Source organism: Choloepus didactylus, chromosome Y, assembly GCF_015220235.1.
Source record: "Choloepus didactylus isolate mChoDid1 chromosome Y, mChoDid1.pri, whole genome shotgun sequence".
Lineage (NCBI taxonomy): Eukaryota > Metazoa > Chordata > Mammalia > Pilosa > Megalonychidae > Choloepus > Choloepus didactylus.
The window spans coordinates 30720312-30740236 of NC_051335.1; the positions used below are offsets into that span (position 1 = coordinate 30720312).

The 19925-nt window shown below is 34.9% G+C and overlaps 1 protein-coding gene across 1 annotated transcript in view; it reads right to left on the reverse strand.

Moving 5' to 3' along the window:
* ATRX (ATRX chromatin remodeler) overlaps positions 1-19925 on the reverse strand; it is a 187686-nt gene that overhangs the window by 87734 nt on the left and 80027 nt on the right. The window contains 1 exon segment of the mRNA XM_037822745.1: positions 4072-4144. Within this exon segment, the coding sequence (XP_037678673.1) occupies positions 4072-4144 (73 nt within the window).

The following is a 19925-nucleotide window of genomic DNA, read 5'->3' on the forward strand; positions in this document are numbered from 1 at the left end:
AAAATGAATTCTCATTTAGCAAATATGTATCAAGAATAGACATAGACATGTGTAGAAGATGGACATTTGGAAAAAGGCTTAAAATGGATGTCAAGTGAAAGACATATGTTTAAGGGACTACAGAGATACCCATGCTATTAATCTTTGCTGAAAGCAGATAAACATTCATTAAATATCTTCATTAGCATCAACAACATCCAGAAATCATTAATCGCTTCAAAAATATCCCAGAGTAACAGTATAGATCCTTCATCAACAGAATACCCACACCAAGCTAGCAGGAAAAAAAAGAGTTATTTGCATATTTTCTGGTTTGAAATGTACGGTAGTTTGAAGCTGTATGTACCCCAGAAAAGGTCATGTTCTTTTATTGGAAATTTATAAGCCTATAGTCTAGTCTCACTATAATTAAGTACAACTTCTATTCACAATGGGCAGCAATCTCTACATCAAATTTTGTATCTAGGAAAATGATTATTCAGTCCCACACAGAGAAATTATGAAAACAACTGTGGAGTATTACTAGACATAATTGAGCATTTTTCAACTCTAAAGTTAATATATATATGGGGAGAATATATATAAAACCTCAGCTTTTAGTCTAAGTTGAAAAAACTGAGCACATATCAAGTAATCCAGCAATTTGCTTTTTTCCCCCTCAAAAGCTCAATTTTAAATATGTTTCACATTCTCCAAAAAAAAACCACAAATAAAGAGTATTCCAAAAATAATTATTTTCTGTGAGTGTGTGTGTGTGTGTGTGTGTGTGTGTGTGTGTGTGTGTGTGTGTTTGGAGAGGGGGCACTCTTCACTCATAGTTTACTACACAATCTCTAATGGTAAACCTGGTTTGATGATCCTCAACAGTAACACTGTTAAACTTTAACATATACCATGCTATCACTGAGGGTCATACATAGGACATGTGTTAAATTAAAATATGACATTATTAGAAAATGTTTGATCTATATATCCATATTTATACCGAAAACATTAAGGAAAGTTAACGTATTTTCAATGCTAGCCTAATTGTATAAATGTAACCATAATAAAACATTATATGAATGGATGTCTTTCAACAAAAGAACTAGTTTTAAATCCAACTAACAGGTATTCAAAAGGCAAATGGAAACATAATAATACATTCAAATAACTGACTTTAAAATTGTGTGTATAATTTAAGCAAACTGACAAAGCTGTTTGATATTACTATTCTTCCTTTCAACAAGTATAAGGCCTAAGCTATAAAATTATAAGTAAATTCTCAGTTATACAAAATTCATAATGTATGATTAGTCTACAAATTTATTCGTAAATTTTTTTAAAATGCTCAACCAGAAAAATGATAAAAATTCAACTGTTGCTCAAACTTCATTAAATGCAATCAAACAGAAATTAAATTAAGGATTAGACTACTTTATCTCACAATATCATACATTTATTTTCAAATATGAATGATGCTACATAACAGTATACTTAAATGAACTTTTTTATCCAAAGCTATTAATATATTCAGGACATGGCTAAGTTCTTAAAATGACCTTGAACAACTTTAAAACAGAAAAAGAAAGAGTGAAGTCTTTTGCAAAACTTCCACACAAATATATCTAAGTATATTCACATTCTGTGAATTCCAAGTATTTAGAACCTCACTTCATTTCAGTATGGTCAAAACCTTCGGCTACAAACTAGACTACGTATCTTTATTCTAACAAATTCTTCTTTTAACTGATGAAAAGATTCATTATAATTAAAATTAAATGCTTGAACAAGAAAAACGTTTTACAGAGATTTATTACAGCAAATAGTTAAGCATTTGCATTAATACACTATCTCTTCATGAACATCAAGACTGAAAATACATACAATACTGCTAAAATAAGAAAAATAATATGAAATTTATACAAATTTATACACAATTGCACAATTGTGTACAAATTTATACACACTTACAATATACTGTCTTCCGAAATACATCCTGCTCAATAATGCGAAATTGGTAAAAACAATAATAATAATAATAATAATTCCAAGACTTCATGATCCGCCAACAAACTTTTAAATGTTGCTTACTGTGTATTCAAATATTGCTCAAATATGCAGTCTATACTAAAATAGTGCAAGATGGTATTCATAGCCCCATCATGATTGCATAACACATGGGGTATGAAATACCTCTTTGGTATAGTGAATATGAAACAAGTTATTAACGGTGTCTAATATAAAAGCCTATTAAACTGAACATAAAGAAAGACATGCCCAAGATAAAATTCAATTCTCATCAAAAGTACTCAACAGGGTTGTATTTTTTAATTACAAATACGAGATGAATTAAAGATGCTTCCCAATACTTGCCAGTTACAGAGAGATATGATCAGGTAATTTAAGAGATGAAAATGGTATTTGTATTTTGAGAAGCCATATCACAAAAAAAATCATACCTTAACACTTTAATTTTGAGTCTAAATATGAGTGTAAGGTTCATCACTCACAGGTAATTCAGATATAGAAGGTTTTAAACATCATTAGGCTTTCAATAACATTTGAGGTCTCATAATTTACAGAAAAAATATAGTACCATAAATGAAGAATTAAAGCATCTTAAAAGAAGAATAAAATTTTAAATGCTTTCATAATTAGGCTGTAATTATGTACTACAAAATACCTGAAGTATAAATTATATGTCTTCACCATTCCATTCTAGACCTCATTCTATCCCATAAAACAACTGGAAATATATTTTAATAAAAATTAAGTAGATAAGCAGCATCTGAGTGTTCATGATTAAGCTCTATTTAAAAGCACAAAATAAACTATTATTTTACCTTAGAAAATGCTCTCCTGTTATTTAGGAGAATGCTAATCTTTCAAATAGAAAAAAATTATCAGCATCAGCAAAATGTAAACTTGAGCTAGAGTAAGAACTACCCCCACAGCATTTACTAACTCAAAGTTACTCTCTTACAAAATTATGACAAAATTACACGTATATTTTCATGTTCTCTTAACATTAAAGAACGTTCCATATCAGGAAAAATGGATAGTTAACAGAGTGCCTTTTAAGAAAGTCATCTCAAGTCTATCATAGGTTTTGGTGCTAGAATTAATCAGATAATTCCACCCAATTCTTTCATTTTAGAGATAAGAACATTTTGACAAAGGGTAGTTAAGTCACTTGTCCAAGACCACACACATAGTTATGAGAAAAGTTAGAACTATAAATCAGATATTTTTACTACCAATATTTCCAAAATTCTATCCACTATACTATACTGCCTTCTAGTTGAAGATTGTAAGTGCGGGACATACTGTAATCCAGGAAGGGGTTAAAAGATACACAGAAACATATGGTTATATTCTTTAATACCTTTATTTTATTTATTCTTCACTGCCATGATATGAGTATGTCTTTGTATTTCTTTCTTCTACTAGCCTTCTCTTAAGTAAATCTGTATAAGCTACACTGTTTCCATTTAAAACTATTGTTTAAACCTTATTGAAGTTAACGCTACCATACTGCCTGCTTCCATTTTGTTTGAAAAAATTAAAGTTTAAATCAGTCTAGATACTTTATGAACTGATGCTTATTTTTAAAGTGATTTCTTAATCTTAAATATCTGAGCAACATCTTTTTTTACTCTTAACAGGTTTTAATACATAGGACCCCAATCTGGATGGCAACTGAAAAACAGTAATTAATATAGAGGAGAGAGATGTTCTGTTGTCACCAATTTATTGATGATTCATTTTTAATTGATAAAATGATGTCATAAATGAAATATTCTTAATAAATTGTTTACATGAAAACATAAAATTGACAGTACTGCATTTATAACACACCCTATGCTAGGTGTGTTACTACTTAGAAATATTTACTTTCTCTTAAGGTTTCTGAGTTTTAGCCCATTTTCTGGCCATTCTTATTCAAACTTGCAGGAAGATCGTGAGTGAGTCTTTCTAAGGCAGGCAGTCCTGGTTTTTACAACCTGCTTGCTGTTCCATTGCTGCTGTTTCTGCCCATGCCTAGGGTGTGTTATAATCTTTTTACAGTCCTTAGAGATGAAATCATACCTATTCTCAGGATTATTGTCATCGTCATCATCATCCACTGTGACAGGCACTGATTTAGATAAGGCTTCATCTCCTTGGGGGAAAAAGTGTACTTAAAATTAGCTTTAAATTATCTATACAAATAATCGATGTAAAATAAAATTGAAAGCCAAAAACTTTAAAAACAACCTAGTGGGTTCTAAATTCTATTCTGGAATCCAAGACGTATGTAAAAATAATTCAGATGGAAACTACAAAGGGGAATTTATGACGTGCCAGCAGTAAAAAGATAAATAGTTGGATCATTATATATTTCAGAGTTCATTACCAGTGCACAAGGGTTTTAAAGTCTACCCTTCCAAATAATAAACCTGTATCAACCACTATCACATTAGCAAAGTTTCTTGCTGAAATAGGTTTTGTATTGATCCATTTTAGATATGAAGTAAACAAAAGTCTAATTTATTCTGTTATCAGTGAAGAAAAGCAAAATTTCTAATATTCTAGTAGTACCAAAATATTTTAAGATAAATTTAGATTCTCATGGTATTCAGGACTAGAATTACCCAGAAACACTTCAGTAAAACACTTCCTGTAAAAAACCTGAATTTCTATCCTTTGATCAAATATCTAAAGAGAAAGATTTGTACGATAAATTGTACATAAATTTTACCTCAGAAGAAAAGCTTACAGACTATGCAAGCTTAAGTATTTATGGAGAACTATGCTGTTACCATTTACTCCCAAGTATTAGATAGGTATCAAGAGCATTACACTGAGTAAAAAGAGGTATCTCATTGTATTACATACTGTATTGATCCCAAGTTTACAAAGATGGAGAACAGATTACTGGTTGCCAGAGGTTAAGAATCAGGGAAGAGAGGGGTCTGTCTATAAAGGGGTTGACAAGGGAGCCTTATAGTGATGGCATGGTTCAGTATTTTGATTGTGGTGTTTACACAAAGCTACACATGTAACTCAAATGCACAGAACTATACTTAGACACACACATACTTAAATGACTACATGTAAAATTTGGTGAAAAATGAATAAATCTTCAGTCTCCCAATTTTGATATTATAACACACTTATGGAATATTACCATTAGGGGAAGTTAGGTGAAGGGTATATAGGGCCTCCCCTGTATACTTTTTTTGCAACAACTTGTGAATTTATAATTATTTCAAAATAAAAAGTTAAAAACACCAAAAAATTAGATAAACTGGACAGATATAAGGACAGATAGATACATAATAAAGTAAGCATAATAACAATGTTAATTTAAGAAACTTTTCTGTATATTCAAAGTTTTCTCATAATAAAATGTTGAAGAAAAAAAATCTATACAGAACACACATACATAGGACAGGATAGAAATATGCCAAATACATAAGGACAAAATTAAGTCCAAGAGTGACATCAACAACATGACGATGTAAACAGCGACTGAAAACCTCTCCCCCAGGCACAGCAGAAAAAAAGGACTAGTCTCACTTGTTCAGAACTCTGGAGGAAGGTACAGACTGGAGAAGGATCCTACGAATACTGAATCAAAGAAAAAGAAAATGTCAGGTAGTAAACTTCCTTCCTAGACCAGCCAGTCCTCTCCCCACCCCCTCACTCGACCACACACAGCTCAGGGAGTGTACAGAAGCAGCAGCTGGATGTCTCCCACCTCCCAGCAGGGACAAAGATTATAACTCTCACAGCAGAGAGACACATCCCCACCTATATTCAGACACAGAGACCCAAACTCACAGGCACCCACAGCAAGACTTAAGCCATAGGGGAGGATGGAACACAAAAGGTCAGCAAGGAGAAAATTTCCAAAATGGAGAAACAGGGAGGGAACCGTAAAATCTTCCCTAAAAGCATCAAATAGCAAGGCAGAAAAATATCCAGATCAACTATTTGAGAATCCAGGGAAAGGAGAGGACATTTCAAGGCCCAGGTCAGTGAGAGATAAAGAGTCTAAGAAAATGTGGATAGAGACTGTATTTCCAGTTTTGGGTCCTGATGCCCATCCCCTACCCTTGAGAGAAATACAAGTAGGTAGCCTGATCCTTGCCTGAGGGACAAGTGAAGACTGGGGCAGCTGGGGCAATCCTATACTGCAAGTAAAGTGGGGGCACAGCCCGACACTGAACCAGATTTTGGCTGACTATGAGGATGCACAGGAAGCCTGCAGTTTCAGCCCTGCCCAGTCAGATGCTGCCAGGCTCCAGGGGGTAAACAGCATCTGAGGACAAGTAAGTCTCCGAACAGTGCCATCTACTGGAAAGGCCGGAAAGGGCAGGGGAATTCCAGGGATTTTCAGAGCCACACCAGACCTTATTCCAGCCCCACTGGAGCTGGTTTACAGGCCCTACAAGGGGACTCGGCCCTGTTTTGGCTGAGAAATATGAACAACCCAAGAGTCAAAGCAATGCCCTAAAACAAACCAAGGTCTTGCTGGCCAGCAAAAAGAAGAGCATTCCTGGGCTGGCTGATGGCTAGGCGAGTTAAGCCTCTCAGTCTCCCAACCTAAGGTCTTTCCATGTGGGAGCGTGGAAATCACCAGATATGCTGTACAAACAGGCAGGGTTTCAACCAAGGTATAGAGTGTCCACACCCTACCCTAGGAGTAGGTGGCTTCCATAGCACAGAGACCTGTGGCTTTAACTGGATTGTGGCCTGCTTGAGTCCCAGCCCAGTAACAGCAGCAATCAGGGAGAGGAGGAATTGTGGGGAAGAGGTAGCCCAAGAGCATCATCTGTTGGGAAGACAGGGCAAGTGCAGTCTGGGAAACTGCTTTTCTGCTCAGCCCTGGATGGACATCTGAAATGGACTGCACCTACTATGTGAATAACTGGTCTTTGTTTGGCTGGGAATTACTGACAAACCAAGTGCCAAAGGAGACATACAACGAAAATCAAACCAACTACAAAATTTTAGATAAGCAAGGGAAATCAACATTCAAGATAACCTTATCAAGATAATAAAATGCCAAAAAACCAGCAAAAAATCACAAAGCACATGGAAGACGCAGGAAAATATGGCCAGGCCAAATTACCAAATTAAAAAGCCGGAGGAGACACAGAATTTGGAAAAACTGATCAAAGACCTTCACACTAATCTACTAAATAAATTAAACAAGTTGGCAAAAGGGATAAAGGATATCAAGAAGACATCAGAAGAGCAGTACAAAAGGATCTGAAAGAATAAACAGAGAAACAGCAGATCTTACAGAAATGAAAGATACAGTAGACCAAATTAAAAATATACTAGACACAAACAACAGCAGACCTGAAGAGGCAAAAGAAAGAATAAGCGAACTAGAGGTCAGACAATTGAATTCAAACGTACAACAGAACAAATGGTTGGAAAAGATGGAAAAACTGGAATTGGATCACAGGGAAGCCACATAAGACTAAGTACTGACTACTCATCAAGCACCATGGACGCGAGAAGGCAGTGGTATGATGTATTTAAGCGGCTGAAAGAAAAAATTTGCCAGCCAATAATTCCTTACATAGCAAAGCTGTCACTCAAAAGTTAAGGAGACAGGGATGAGCCTGGCCCTCGTACTGTGGGATTCAAAATGCTCTCTTGACCAAAAGGGGTTCACTAGCTAAGAAATTTCAAATTGAGACAAGAGGTCATTCTAGAGGTTATTCTTATGCATTATACAGATATTCCTTTTTAGTTTATGGTGTATTAGAATAGCTAGAAGGAAATACATAAATCTGTCAAATTGTAATCAAGTAGAATTGATTCTTGATGATGGCTGTATAACTACATTGCTTTTACAATGTGACTTTGTGACTGGAAACCCTTGCGACTGACACTCCCTTTATCCAATGTATGGGCAGATGAGTAATTAAATAAAGACAAAAATTATATAAGTAATAGGGGGGCATAAGTAGTATGGGATGCTTTGCATATTCTTTTTTATTTTTATTTTTGTCTTCACTTTGGAGTAATGAAAATGTTCTAAAATTGTGGCGATGAATGAAGAACTATATGATGATGCTTGGTGCCTCTGACTGTATACATTGGATGGAGTATAAGGTGAGTGAGTATATCTCAATAAAATTGCATTTTAAAAAAAGCAAAGGAGAGTTGAAAAGTTTCAAAGATAACCAGATGCTGAGAGAATCTGTCAACAAGAGACCTTCCATGAAAGAAATACGAAGGGAGTTCAGTCAGCTGAAAAAAAAAGGAGAGACAGGTCTGGAGAAGGGTACAGAATTGAAGAGTATTAATGAAGGTAACTTAAAAAGTGGGAGAGGAAAAAAAAACAGATCTGACAAAGAGAAACCAAAGGTAACATGGTAGAATCAAGAACTCCATTTACAATAACTTTGAATGTTAACAGGTTAAAATCCCCAATTAAAAGACACAGACTAATACAATGGATTAAAAAACTATGATCCATCTCAATGCTGTTTACAAAAGACATTTTAGACCCAAAGATACAAATAGGTTGAACATTAAAGGATGTAAAAAGATAGTCAATGCAAGTAGTAACCGAAAGAAAGCTGCGGTAGCTATACAAATATAAGACAAAATATACTTTAAATGCAAAGATGTCGTAAGTGACAGGGAAGGACACTATATATTAGTAATAAGGGGCAATTCAGCAAGAAGAAATAACAATCATAAATGTTTATGCATCCAATCAAGAAGCTCCAAAATACATAAGGCAAACACTGGCAAAACTGAAGGGAACAACAGATGTTTCTACAACAGTGGGACACTTCAGCATACCACTCTCTTCTACAGATAGAACAACTGGACAGAGGATACATAAGGAAATAGAGTACCCAAACAATATAATAAACGAATTAGACCTAACAGACACAAATAGATTGCTGCACCCCAAAACACTAGGATATACATTCTTCTCAAGTGCTCATGGAACATTCTCCAGGACAGATTATATAATGAGTCAAAAAACAGGTCTTAATAATTTTAAAAAGACTGAAATCATTCAAAGCACCTTCTGAGATCATAATTGAATGAAGCTGGAAATCAAAAACCACCGGAGAACCAGAGCTTTCACAAATATACAGAGGCTAAACAAGAAACTTAAACAATCAGTGGGTTAAAGAAGAAATTGCAAGAGAAATCAGTAAATATCTGGAGATAAATGAAAATGAGAATACAACATATCAAAACCTATGGAATTAAGGAGAAGTGGTACTGAGAAGGAAATCTATAGCACTGAACACCTATATTACAAAGGAAGAAACAGCTAAAACCAAAGACCTACCCAAATGATTGAAGAAACTAGAAAACAAGCAGCAAACTCACCCTAAAGCATGTAAAAAATGGCAAAGATTGAAGTGGAAATAAACAAATTTGAGAACAAAAAACAACAGAGAATCAATAAAACCAAAAGTTGGTTCTTTGAGAAGATCAACAAGATTGACAAACCCTTAGCTAGACTGACAAAGTCAGAAAGATAGAAGATGCAAATTAATAAAATCAGAAATGAGAGGTCATTACCACGGACCCCAAAGGAAAAGAAAAAATCATAAAAGACTAGTATAAAAAACTGTATGCCAACAAACTAGACAACTTAGATGAAATGTACATTTTCCTAAAAACACACACACAACCTATACTGACTCGAGAAGAAATAGAACACCTCAACAAACCAATCACAAGTACAGATTCAATCAGTCAGCAAATTCCTCCCTACAAAGGAAAGCCCAGTGCCAGATGGCTTTACAGGGTACTTTTACAAACTTTCCAAGAAGAAATGACACAATTCCTGCTCAAACTCTTAAAAAAATTGAAGAAAAGGGAACACTATCTAACTCATTCTATGAAGCAAACATCACTCTAATACCAAAACCTGATAAAGATACTTCGAAGAAAGGAAAACTACAGACCAATCTCTCTAATGAACACAGATGCAAAAATTCTCAACAAAACACCTGAAAACTGAATCCAAAGGAACACATAAAGGAATTATGCACCATGACCAAGTGGGGTTTTATTCAAGCCATGCAAAGGTGGTTCAACACAAGAAAATTAATCAATCTAATGCAACACATAAAAAAAATTGAAAGGGAAAAATCACATGATCATCTCGATTGACAAGGAAAAGTCATTTGACAAAATCCAGCATTCTTTCTTGATAAAAACACTTCAAAAGGTAGGAATGAAAGGAAACTGCCTCAATTTGATAAAGGGCATATATAAAAAACCCAGAGCCAGCATCGTACTCAATGGTGAGGTACTGAAAGCCTTCTCCCTAAGATTGGGAATGAGACAAGGATGCTCCCTGTTACATTATTCAACATTGTGCTAGAAATTCTAGCCAGATCAATTAGGCAAGAAAAAGAAATAAAAGGCATACATGTAAAGCTGTCGTTATTTGCAAACGACATGATCGTATATTTGGAGAACTGCAAGAAATCTACGACAAAGCTACTTGAGCTAATAAACAAATTCAGCAAATTGGTGGGATGCAAGATTAACAAGCAAAAATCAGTAATGCTTCTAGATGCTAGTAATGACCCAACCGAGGAGGCAATTAAGGAAAAAAATTATATTCACAATAGCAACTAAAACAATCAAGTATCTAGGAATAAACTTAACCAAGGATGTTAAGGTCCTGTACAGAAAAAACTGCAAAATATTACTAAAAGAAATCAAAGAAGGCCTAAACAGATGGAAAGACATTCCGTATTCACGGATAAGAAGGCTAAATGTCGTTGTGATGTCAATTCCACCCAAATTGATCTACACATTCAATGCAATACCAATCAAAATTCTAACAACCTATTTTGCAGACTTGGAAAAGTTAGTTATTAAATTTATTTGGAAAGGAAAGGGGCCTTGAGTAGCCAAAAGCATTCTAAAAAGAGGAACAAAGTGAGAGGACTTATAGTTCCTGACTTAAGTTTATTATAAGGCCACAGTGATCCAAACAGCATGGTATTGGCACAAAGACAGACATATTGATCAGTGGAATCAAACTGAGAATTCAAAAATAGACCCTCAGATCTATGGTCAATCGATTTTTGACAAGGTCCCCAAATCCTCTGAATTGGGACAGAAAGTCTCTTTAACAAGTGGGGCTGGGAGAACTGGATAACCATATCCAAAGGAATGAAAGAGGATGGCTACCTCACACCCTATGCAAAAATTAACTCAAAATGGATAAAGGACCAAAATATAAAAGTCAGTACTATAAAACTCCCAGAAGAGAACATAGGGAAACATCTTCAAGACCTAGCAAAAGAGGTATCTTCTTAGATCTTACACCCAAAGCACAAGCAATGAAAGAAAAAATAGATAAATGGGAACTCCTCAAGACTGAATACTTCTGTGCTTCAAAGGACTTTGTCAAAACGGTGAAGCAGCAGCCAACTCAATGGGAGAGAATATCTGATAACCACATATCTGATAAGGGTTTGATATTCAGTATATATAAAGAAATCCTACAACTCAACAAATAAAAGGACAAATAACCCAATTATAAAATGGGCAAAAGATAAGAACAGACATTTATCCAAAGAGGAAATACAAATGGCTCAAGGGCACATGAAAAGATGTTCATCTTTATTAGCTATTAGGAAAATGCAAATCAAAATCACAATGCGATATCATCTCACACCTACACGAATGACGGCTCTCAAACAGGAAACTACAAATGTTGGAGAGGATCTGGAGAAACAGGAACACTTATCCACTGCTGTGGGGAACATGAAATGGTATAGCCACTGTGGAAGACAGTTAAGTGGTTGTTTAGAAAACTAAATACTGACTTGCCCTATAATCCAGCAATTCGGCTACTCAGTATATAACCAGAAGATGTGAAAGCAGGAACACAAACAAACATTTGCATGCCAATGTTCAAGCAGCATTATTTACAATGCCAAAAGATGAAAGCAATCCAAGAGTCCAGCAACAGATGAGTGGATAAACAAATGTGGTATATACATATGATGGAACATTATGCAGCAATAAGAAAGAATGAGGTCCTGAAGCATGTAACATGGATGAACCTTGAGGACATAATATTGAGTGAACTAAGCTAGACACAAAAGGACAAATGTATGATTTCACTAATATGAACAAACTAAAACATGTAAACTCAGAGTCTTTAACTGTAGAATTTAAGGTACCTAAAGATAGACAGAAACTAGCAAACGGGGAGCAGTTACCTAATGTGTACAGAATTGTCAATGAGGATGATCTTAAAAGCTTGAGAATGGACAGAAGTGACAAATGCTTCTTATTGGGATTCTAAGTAACAGTGCCGTATTGAAGGTGAATTTGATTGAAAGGAGTTTTTAAAAGTCATTTATGTTACTGATTAACACTAAATATAAATAAGTTCTTGCATGAACTATCATAAATTTAAAAAATAATAGAGGGGTCTATGAGAAAAAACACAGCTACTGCAAACTATGGACTATAGTGAATAGTAATATTTTAAATTACTTTCACAAAACAATAACAGATTTACTACACCAATACTATGGGTCAACAATGGGGGGGATAAAGGGTATCAGAGGATTTGGGTTTAATTTTTTATTCTTATTCTGTTCTGGAGTAATGAAAATGTTCTAACATTGATCACGGGTATGTATGCAGAACTATGTGGTAATACTGTGAGCCAGTGACTGTATAATTTGGATGGCTTGTGTGATTTGTGAATATATCTCAATGAAACTGGGAAAAAAAACCAGTAAGTCCAATAATATCTCGGCAAAGACAGAATAAATACTTCATTCGAACAGACCAATCTTCAAATGCAGTATTATTAGTAATATTACTGCCTCTTTAATACATCTTTCAAAATTAAACCCTCCCTTAAAAGCCCAGTTCAAATGCTACCAGTTCCTTTAAGTCTTCCCTCAAATGAATATATTAAGTAGTTCACTTGCTAATTATTGCACAGCCCCAATGCAGCTTTATAATTTTATTTTGGTATATATATATATAATGATTTATCTATGTCTGTCTTGCTTACTAGACTGCGATCTCCCTGGATCATGTGCTTCATCTTTGTTGCGCACACCATTTCCAATCAACAACTTCTAGGAAAATGTTGTATTCAAAATAGAGCACCCAAATATTGCTGAATAAAGTGCCATTCCCCAAATTCGCCAGAGGGGGTAAATTTGGACATATTAGGGGAATAAATAAATTTAACATCCTTATATGTTCATACAAGTAAATTATTAAGGAATGTCATTTATCATTGGCTCATAAAAAAAATGAAAAAACATTTTTTTATCATGAAAAACAGTATTTTTTACCTACTGCTTATTTTTAAGGCTCTTCATACTCTTTTCTGCTTAAGTATTTCTACTGACCAAGCCCAATTTTTAGCTTTGTTAAATTCCCTAACAAATTTATCTTTTTTTTTCCATACCAGGTAATCAGTTTAGTCCAAAGAAATACAGAGTAAAGAAAATCCCAAGGAACAGGACTTCATTCTACAAAGCAGTTAGAAGATTTGTAGCTGCTGTAGTACTAGATCCTCAAAAGCTTCTCTGGACATATACTGAAGAAAAAAATGGACTTCTCATCAGCCCACTGCTCATTCACATCAAAGTTAAATGAGTAAAAATGGAACACAAGGATCTATACTAATACTGAGTTACAGAACTATTGGGAGATGCATCCCTTTAAGTCTTGACATACATTTACATCACTTCTTAAAGTCTAATAAATGCATACTACATACTACACTGAATAGTTCCAACATGAGAGATGTATAATACAAACCGTCACAGGTCTCAAATCAAGTGATATTTAGGTAAATTAAAATTAGTAAAATACCGAAATCAAACCCATTCATTTCACTAGGGAAGCTTTTTAATCATAATCAGTTTTCCAAACTTTAATATTAGTTCAATAGCCGTAATTTGCTAATGGGAATACTAGATACAGTAACCAATCACAATTTATTATTTGTTTACTCTTACAAATAAGGGTTTTACCAGCTAACGTGAAATGAAAACACTGATCTGACATCCAAGTAACTATTAGATTCTGCACTTTTGAATAGAAGTCCACAATCTCTTACACACAATTCTGAAATCTAAAAATTTCTGAAAGGAATTTTTTTGTACTATGGTGCCTAAATGCATTTGGCAGCAAAATCTGATCTGAACTGTTATTCCTAAGTGTGAATGTTCATATTTTTGCCGCAAAAATATTAATGCATTTGATTATAGGATATTGCCTCAGACCCCATTGGGTAATCGATGGTAATTAATCTAAATTACTTTTCTAAAAATGAAAAATTTGCAAATTCTGAAAAACATTAAGCAAGGGACTGTGGCCTTGTAGTTATAATAATAGCTACAGAGGCAAAACTCCATCTACACATCTGATACAGTAGATCATTAAATTGAAGAGGATGCCAAGCCCGCTTAGTTTTCGTATCAACTCATTAGTCAGGACAAGCTTTCCCTAAAAGAATTTGAAGTTTTACTAAAAAAAGGATTCAATTCAATTTCATTAAACTCCAAATGGGATATGTGAAAAATTCTATCATAAGGAATGACAGGAAAATTTTAAACATTCTACCTGTGTTAAAAATACAATTACATGTGAAATCTACTTTATAAAACTTAAAAAAAATCCCAAGAGTCCCTTGCTAACTGACATGTTTTACTGACTAAAAAAAGAAAAACGCCACATGAGTGACCACTGCACATTTTACAGCTGATTTTTAAAAATAACTGGAATAATAATAAAAATTAGGTATTTAACTCTGTTTGGTATCAATGACCACCTGACAGAAACCCAAATTGCTTAAGAGCTCCATCTCATCAGGCAGAAGTAATCCATCTACTTTTTGGATTTCCTTTCTTCTTTTATTTTGTTAATATTTCTAAAGGTTAGCAGTTCTGTTTAAGTCAATGAAAATTACTTATAAGGATTGGCAACACATACCCATGAAATAAAATTAAATTATTTCAGAGAATTTCATGGTTCTCAAAATTAGCCTGATTTTAAAAGTCATATATTCTTGGAGTCCACCAAGATGGAATCCTGGATAATCTTTGAACCACTAGCAAAAACAGGCAAAAAGCCATTATCCCAAAACACTGGAAAGGAATTAAGGGAGGCAGGAACTAAGCAAGGGGCAGATCAAAACACATCTTTAAACACACTAGGAAAAGTTCATGGTGCCATTTCTGACCCCTCACTGATACCTCCCTGGTACAATGAGGAGCCCATCTATGGTTCCATAGTGGGTCCCTGGCCGTGTTCCAAGGGAGAACAGTAACCCCTTCGCACATGCTTGGATGCCTATGTTCCCTACCCATCTATACCATGGCAGCATGAAACACTCAACCAGGAAATTCTTATCTGGCTCAACCTCCCAGAAGTTTCCCTGCAGGGAGAAGCAGCTTGCAAACAGCTAAAGAACTGTAAGAAACAATTCAGTCAAAGCTGCTGAGGCAAAGGATTACTTGCCTTAAATTCTACAATAGAGAATTCTGGAGGAGGAGAAAGTTTATTTCATAGGGGATAGAGGACCATTCAAATATCTGTAAAGCAGGGAATTTCTAAGGCCAATGGCAAACACAAACCCAGGACAACATAGAGATTCAGAAAAGAGAGAGAGGAAGCTGCACTTTGCATTGCCTTGGGCTGATCTTGATAGGAGGGCTAAACTCTAAAGGAGAGCACCAACCAATACAGAGACAATTTGCAAAGACTATGAAGGGCGTTTCTTGCATTGTTTTGTTTTGTTTTTTGGTTTCTTTGTTGCTTTTGTTAGGTCATGGCACTCAAGGAAATCTCCGATATATCATTAGCTGGATAAAAAACCTAAGGAACACACAGCTCAGAGACTAAATCCCAGAGCTAACAGTTTAAAATGTTAACAAGTACAGGGTACAACAAAAGATTACCAAAGAGACAAAAAAAAAAAAAAAAAAAAAAAAAAAAAACAGGAAATGATGGTCCATGGAAAGGAACAAGATAAAAATCCAAAAAACCATTAAAGAGGACCAAGCTTTTGACATACCAGACAAAGACTTAAAAAAATCCTCAATATATGCAAGGAGATAAAGAAAAGCACAAACAACTACAGGATGTTAGGAAAACAATAAATGAACAATAAGAGAATCTCAATAAAGAGATAAAAGTTTTTAAAAGGAACCAAAAAACAAACAAAAAAAAAACAGGAGTTGAAGACCAAAATAATGGAAGATTGGATATGGCAGAAGAATCAGTGAACTCTAAGACATGATGACTGAAATTATTACTTCAGGCTGAGGAACAGAAACAAAAAGTTAAGTAAACAGGGCCTAAAAAATTGTGGAACACCATAAAGTGGAACAAAATACCCCTTATGGGAGTCAAAAAGAAGAAGAAAGAGAAAGAGAGAAAGGGGAAGACAGAATATTCAAAGAAATAACGGGAAAAAAACTTCCTAAATTTAATAAAACAAATAAATATGCACATTCAAGATGCCTAACAAATCCCAAATAGGATAATCTCTAAGAGAATCATGCCCAGACACATGTTAGTTAAACTGCTTAAATGCAAAAGACAGGGAGAGAGCTCTTTAAGCTCCAAGAGGAGAACAAGGTGTTATGTGCAATCAACTCCCATTAAGATTAAATGCCTAGTTACCATTACAAACCCTGGAAGTGGGACAACAAAATTAAATTGCTAAAAAAAAAACCTGCCAACCAAGAAATTTATATCCAACAAAACTATCTTTCAAAAATCTGGGAAAAATTAAGACATTTCTTTTTAAACAAAAGCTGAGGTACTTCGACTCCACTAGACCTGACCTATAAACAATGGAAAGAAAGCTATTTTGACTAAAAGGAAAAGACATTAGACAATGGATCAAAGCAGCATAAAGATATAAAGCTTTCCAGTAAGGGTAAGCACATAGGTAATAATAACTGGCAGTACTACTGTATAGTACTTTTTAGTATGTAACCCCACATTTTTCATCTTACAGGTTCTAAACGCAAATGCATAAAAATCATGGTGTGTGAATATATCTCAATAAAACTTCACTTTAAAAAAGTAATGGTGTATCTATAATTATGGACATACGGTACATAAAGATATAATTTATAACAAGTATACCAAAAAGGTGGGGGGGGTGGAGCAGTACAGGAATATTATATCTGTATATAATTGAACTTAACATATATCAAACATATATACATTTAGGATGTTAAATTTTAGCCCTACTGTCACCACAAAGAAAATACATGAAAATATGTACAGAAAGAAACGAGAACTCAAAAATTATACAATACAAAAATCGAATAAACATGAAAATAGGCATGAATGGACGAATCGAGATTCAAAAAATGTATATAAGATTTACAAATACCAAATAGCAAAATGTTTAAAAACTCCGATCAAAATGCAGAGTCTGGCAGAATAGATGAAAAATAAAAAATGTGTCCCAAATATAAGCTTTCTACAAGAGACTAACCTTAAATTTAAAGAGACAAGTAGGTTTGAAAGTGAAAAGATGGAAAAAAATTATACCATGCAAGTAGTACCAAAAAGAAAGTTGGGGTAGCTATACTAATAGCCATGTTGTGGTCTGAAGCTGTATGAACTCCAGAAAATTATGTTCTTAAATTTAATCAATTTATGTGGGAGTGGACCTATTTTCAGTTGGAGCTTTTGACAAGGCTACTCCACCTAAGGTGAAACTCATCTCATTCAGGATGGGTCTTAATCCTATTACAGGAACAGTTTATAAATGGGATGAATACAGAGGAGAGAGAAAAAGTTACAGAAATAGGACACTGAAAGCAAAGAAACCCAGAAGGGATGGAACAGACCAGCAGATGCCGCTATGTGCCTTGCCATGTGGCAGGAGTCAAGGATCGTTGGCAGCCTTGAAATGGACATTTTTCTGAGCCCTAAAACTGTAAGCTAATAAATGCCCATTGTTAAGCCAACCCATTTCCTGGTATCTGCTTTCATGGCCTAAGAACCTAAAACACGCAAATAAAATAGACTAAGTAAAAACCTATAATGAGGGAGAAAGAAGGTCAATATATTAAAGGGGAGAATTCAACAAGACATAACATTTATAAATACGTATGCATCAAAGGTCAAAGCCCCAAAACACAAGAAGTAAACAGCAACAGATTTGAAGGGAGAAACAGATGGCTCTACATGAATAGTAGCAGACTTGAATACATCACTTTCAATAATGGATAGAACATGTAGATAGAAGATCGAGAGAGATTAGAAGAGGTGAATGATACTAAAAACCAACCAGACCTAACAGACATATATATATAGATACAGAACATTTCACAAACTAGGAGCTAACTACACATTCTTCTCTCATGCACATGGATCATTCTCCAGGATAGACAATGTTAGGTTACAAACAAAACACAATAAATCCAAAACTCTTTAAATCATGCAATACATTGTCTCCAAACATAACTGAATGAAGTTAGGAACCAGGAACAGAAGATGAAAATTCACAAATATGTAGATATTAAACACCACACTCTTAAACAACCAATCCTTCAAAGAAGAAATCACAAGGGAAATTATGAAATATCTTGTGGCAAATGAAAATGAAAGCACAACATACCAAAACTTATGGAATGCAAGAAAGGCAGTTCTGACTGAAGTTCACAGCTCTAAATGCTTACATTAAAAAAGAATATTTTAAATCAAAAACAATCTCATACCTGGCTCAACTAGAAAAAAGAAGAGGAAATAAACCAAAAGTGAGCAGAAGGAAAGAGATAACAAAGATTAGGAAAAGGATAAATGAAATGGAGACTAAAAAAACAATAGAGAAGGTAGAATGACATCATCAACATGGTGATGTAAGACATCCCCTGAAAGACTCCCAGCAGATTTAGCAAATAAAAGGGAAAATCTGACCTACTTAGGACTCTGGAGGACAGTACTGGAGAAGTACTTCACAAACAATGAAATCAAATAAAAAGAAAAATATCAGGTAGGAAATTTCCACCCCGCACCCACCAGTCTGTTCCCATTCCCCTATTCTTCACGCACGGTCCCATGCAGCTTGGGTGTCAATCAGACACAGGATCCCTCCAACTACAGACAGGGACTGCAGAACCACTCGCATTACCAAGGTAGGACACTATACATATCCAGGCACAGGGACCCAAGTCGACAAAAACCCAGGGCGGAATGCAAGCTGCTGAGGAGTGCTGTATATACAAGTGTGTCTCCCCCGCCGCTTCTCCCCAGGGGAGAAGGGAGGACAAACAGTAAAACTGCTGGCAAGAACTGTGGTGCCTTCACTCAATTCAGTTTCTGTTGACAGCACCACCTAAACCCCAAATGGACTTACCGGGAGTGACCCACCTTTCTGGATTGACCACATTTAGCTCCCCAGGGTGGGATACCCTAATGGAGAAGAAACTAGAGGAAGACAATCCTCCAAGAAAAAAAAAAGGGGCAGGAGAGTATGGGTAGAATAGAACTGCCTAAGATAGGACAGATTACAAAAGTGAAAGTTAAGGAAAATGTGGCACTGAGTAAAGAATTTAAGCAATACAATATCCTCAATATAAAATCCTACTCTTTAATGCCTGTAAGAATCAGAATACAATTGAACAAAAAAGTCATATTTCCTAATATTGAACATGCAAATTATAAAATGTAAAGTGGGAGAAAAACAGAAAGAGGGGAAACAGAGGGATATGGGAGCAGAGAATGTATATGCTACTGAAGCTAAGCTGAAATCTTTTCAAATTAGTAGGTTATAGATGTAGACTGTGTAATATAACCCCCAGGGTACCCACAAAGAAAGTATTTTAAAGATATACAGAAAAAGAAATGAGAAGGATCAGTCAGATACATCACAAACGATCACAAACGATCAACCACACAGAAAAGGGGGCTATAATAAAAGAAAAGAG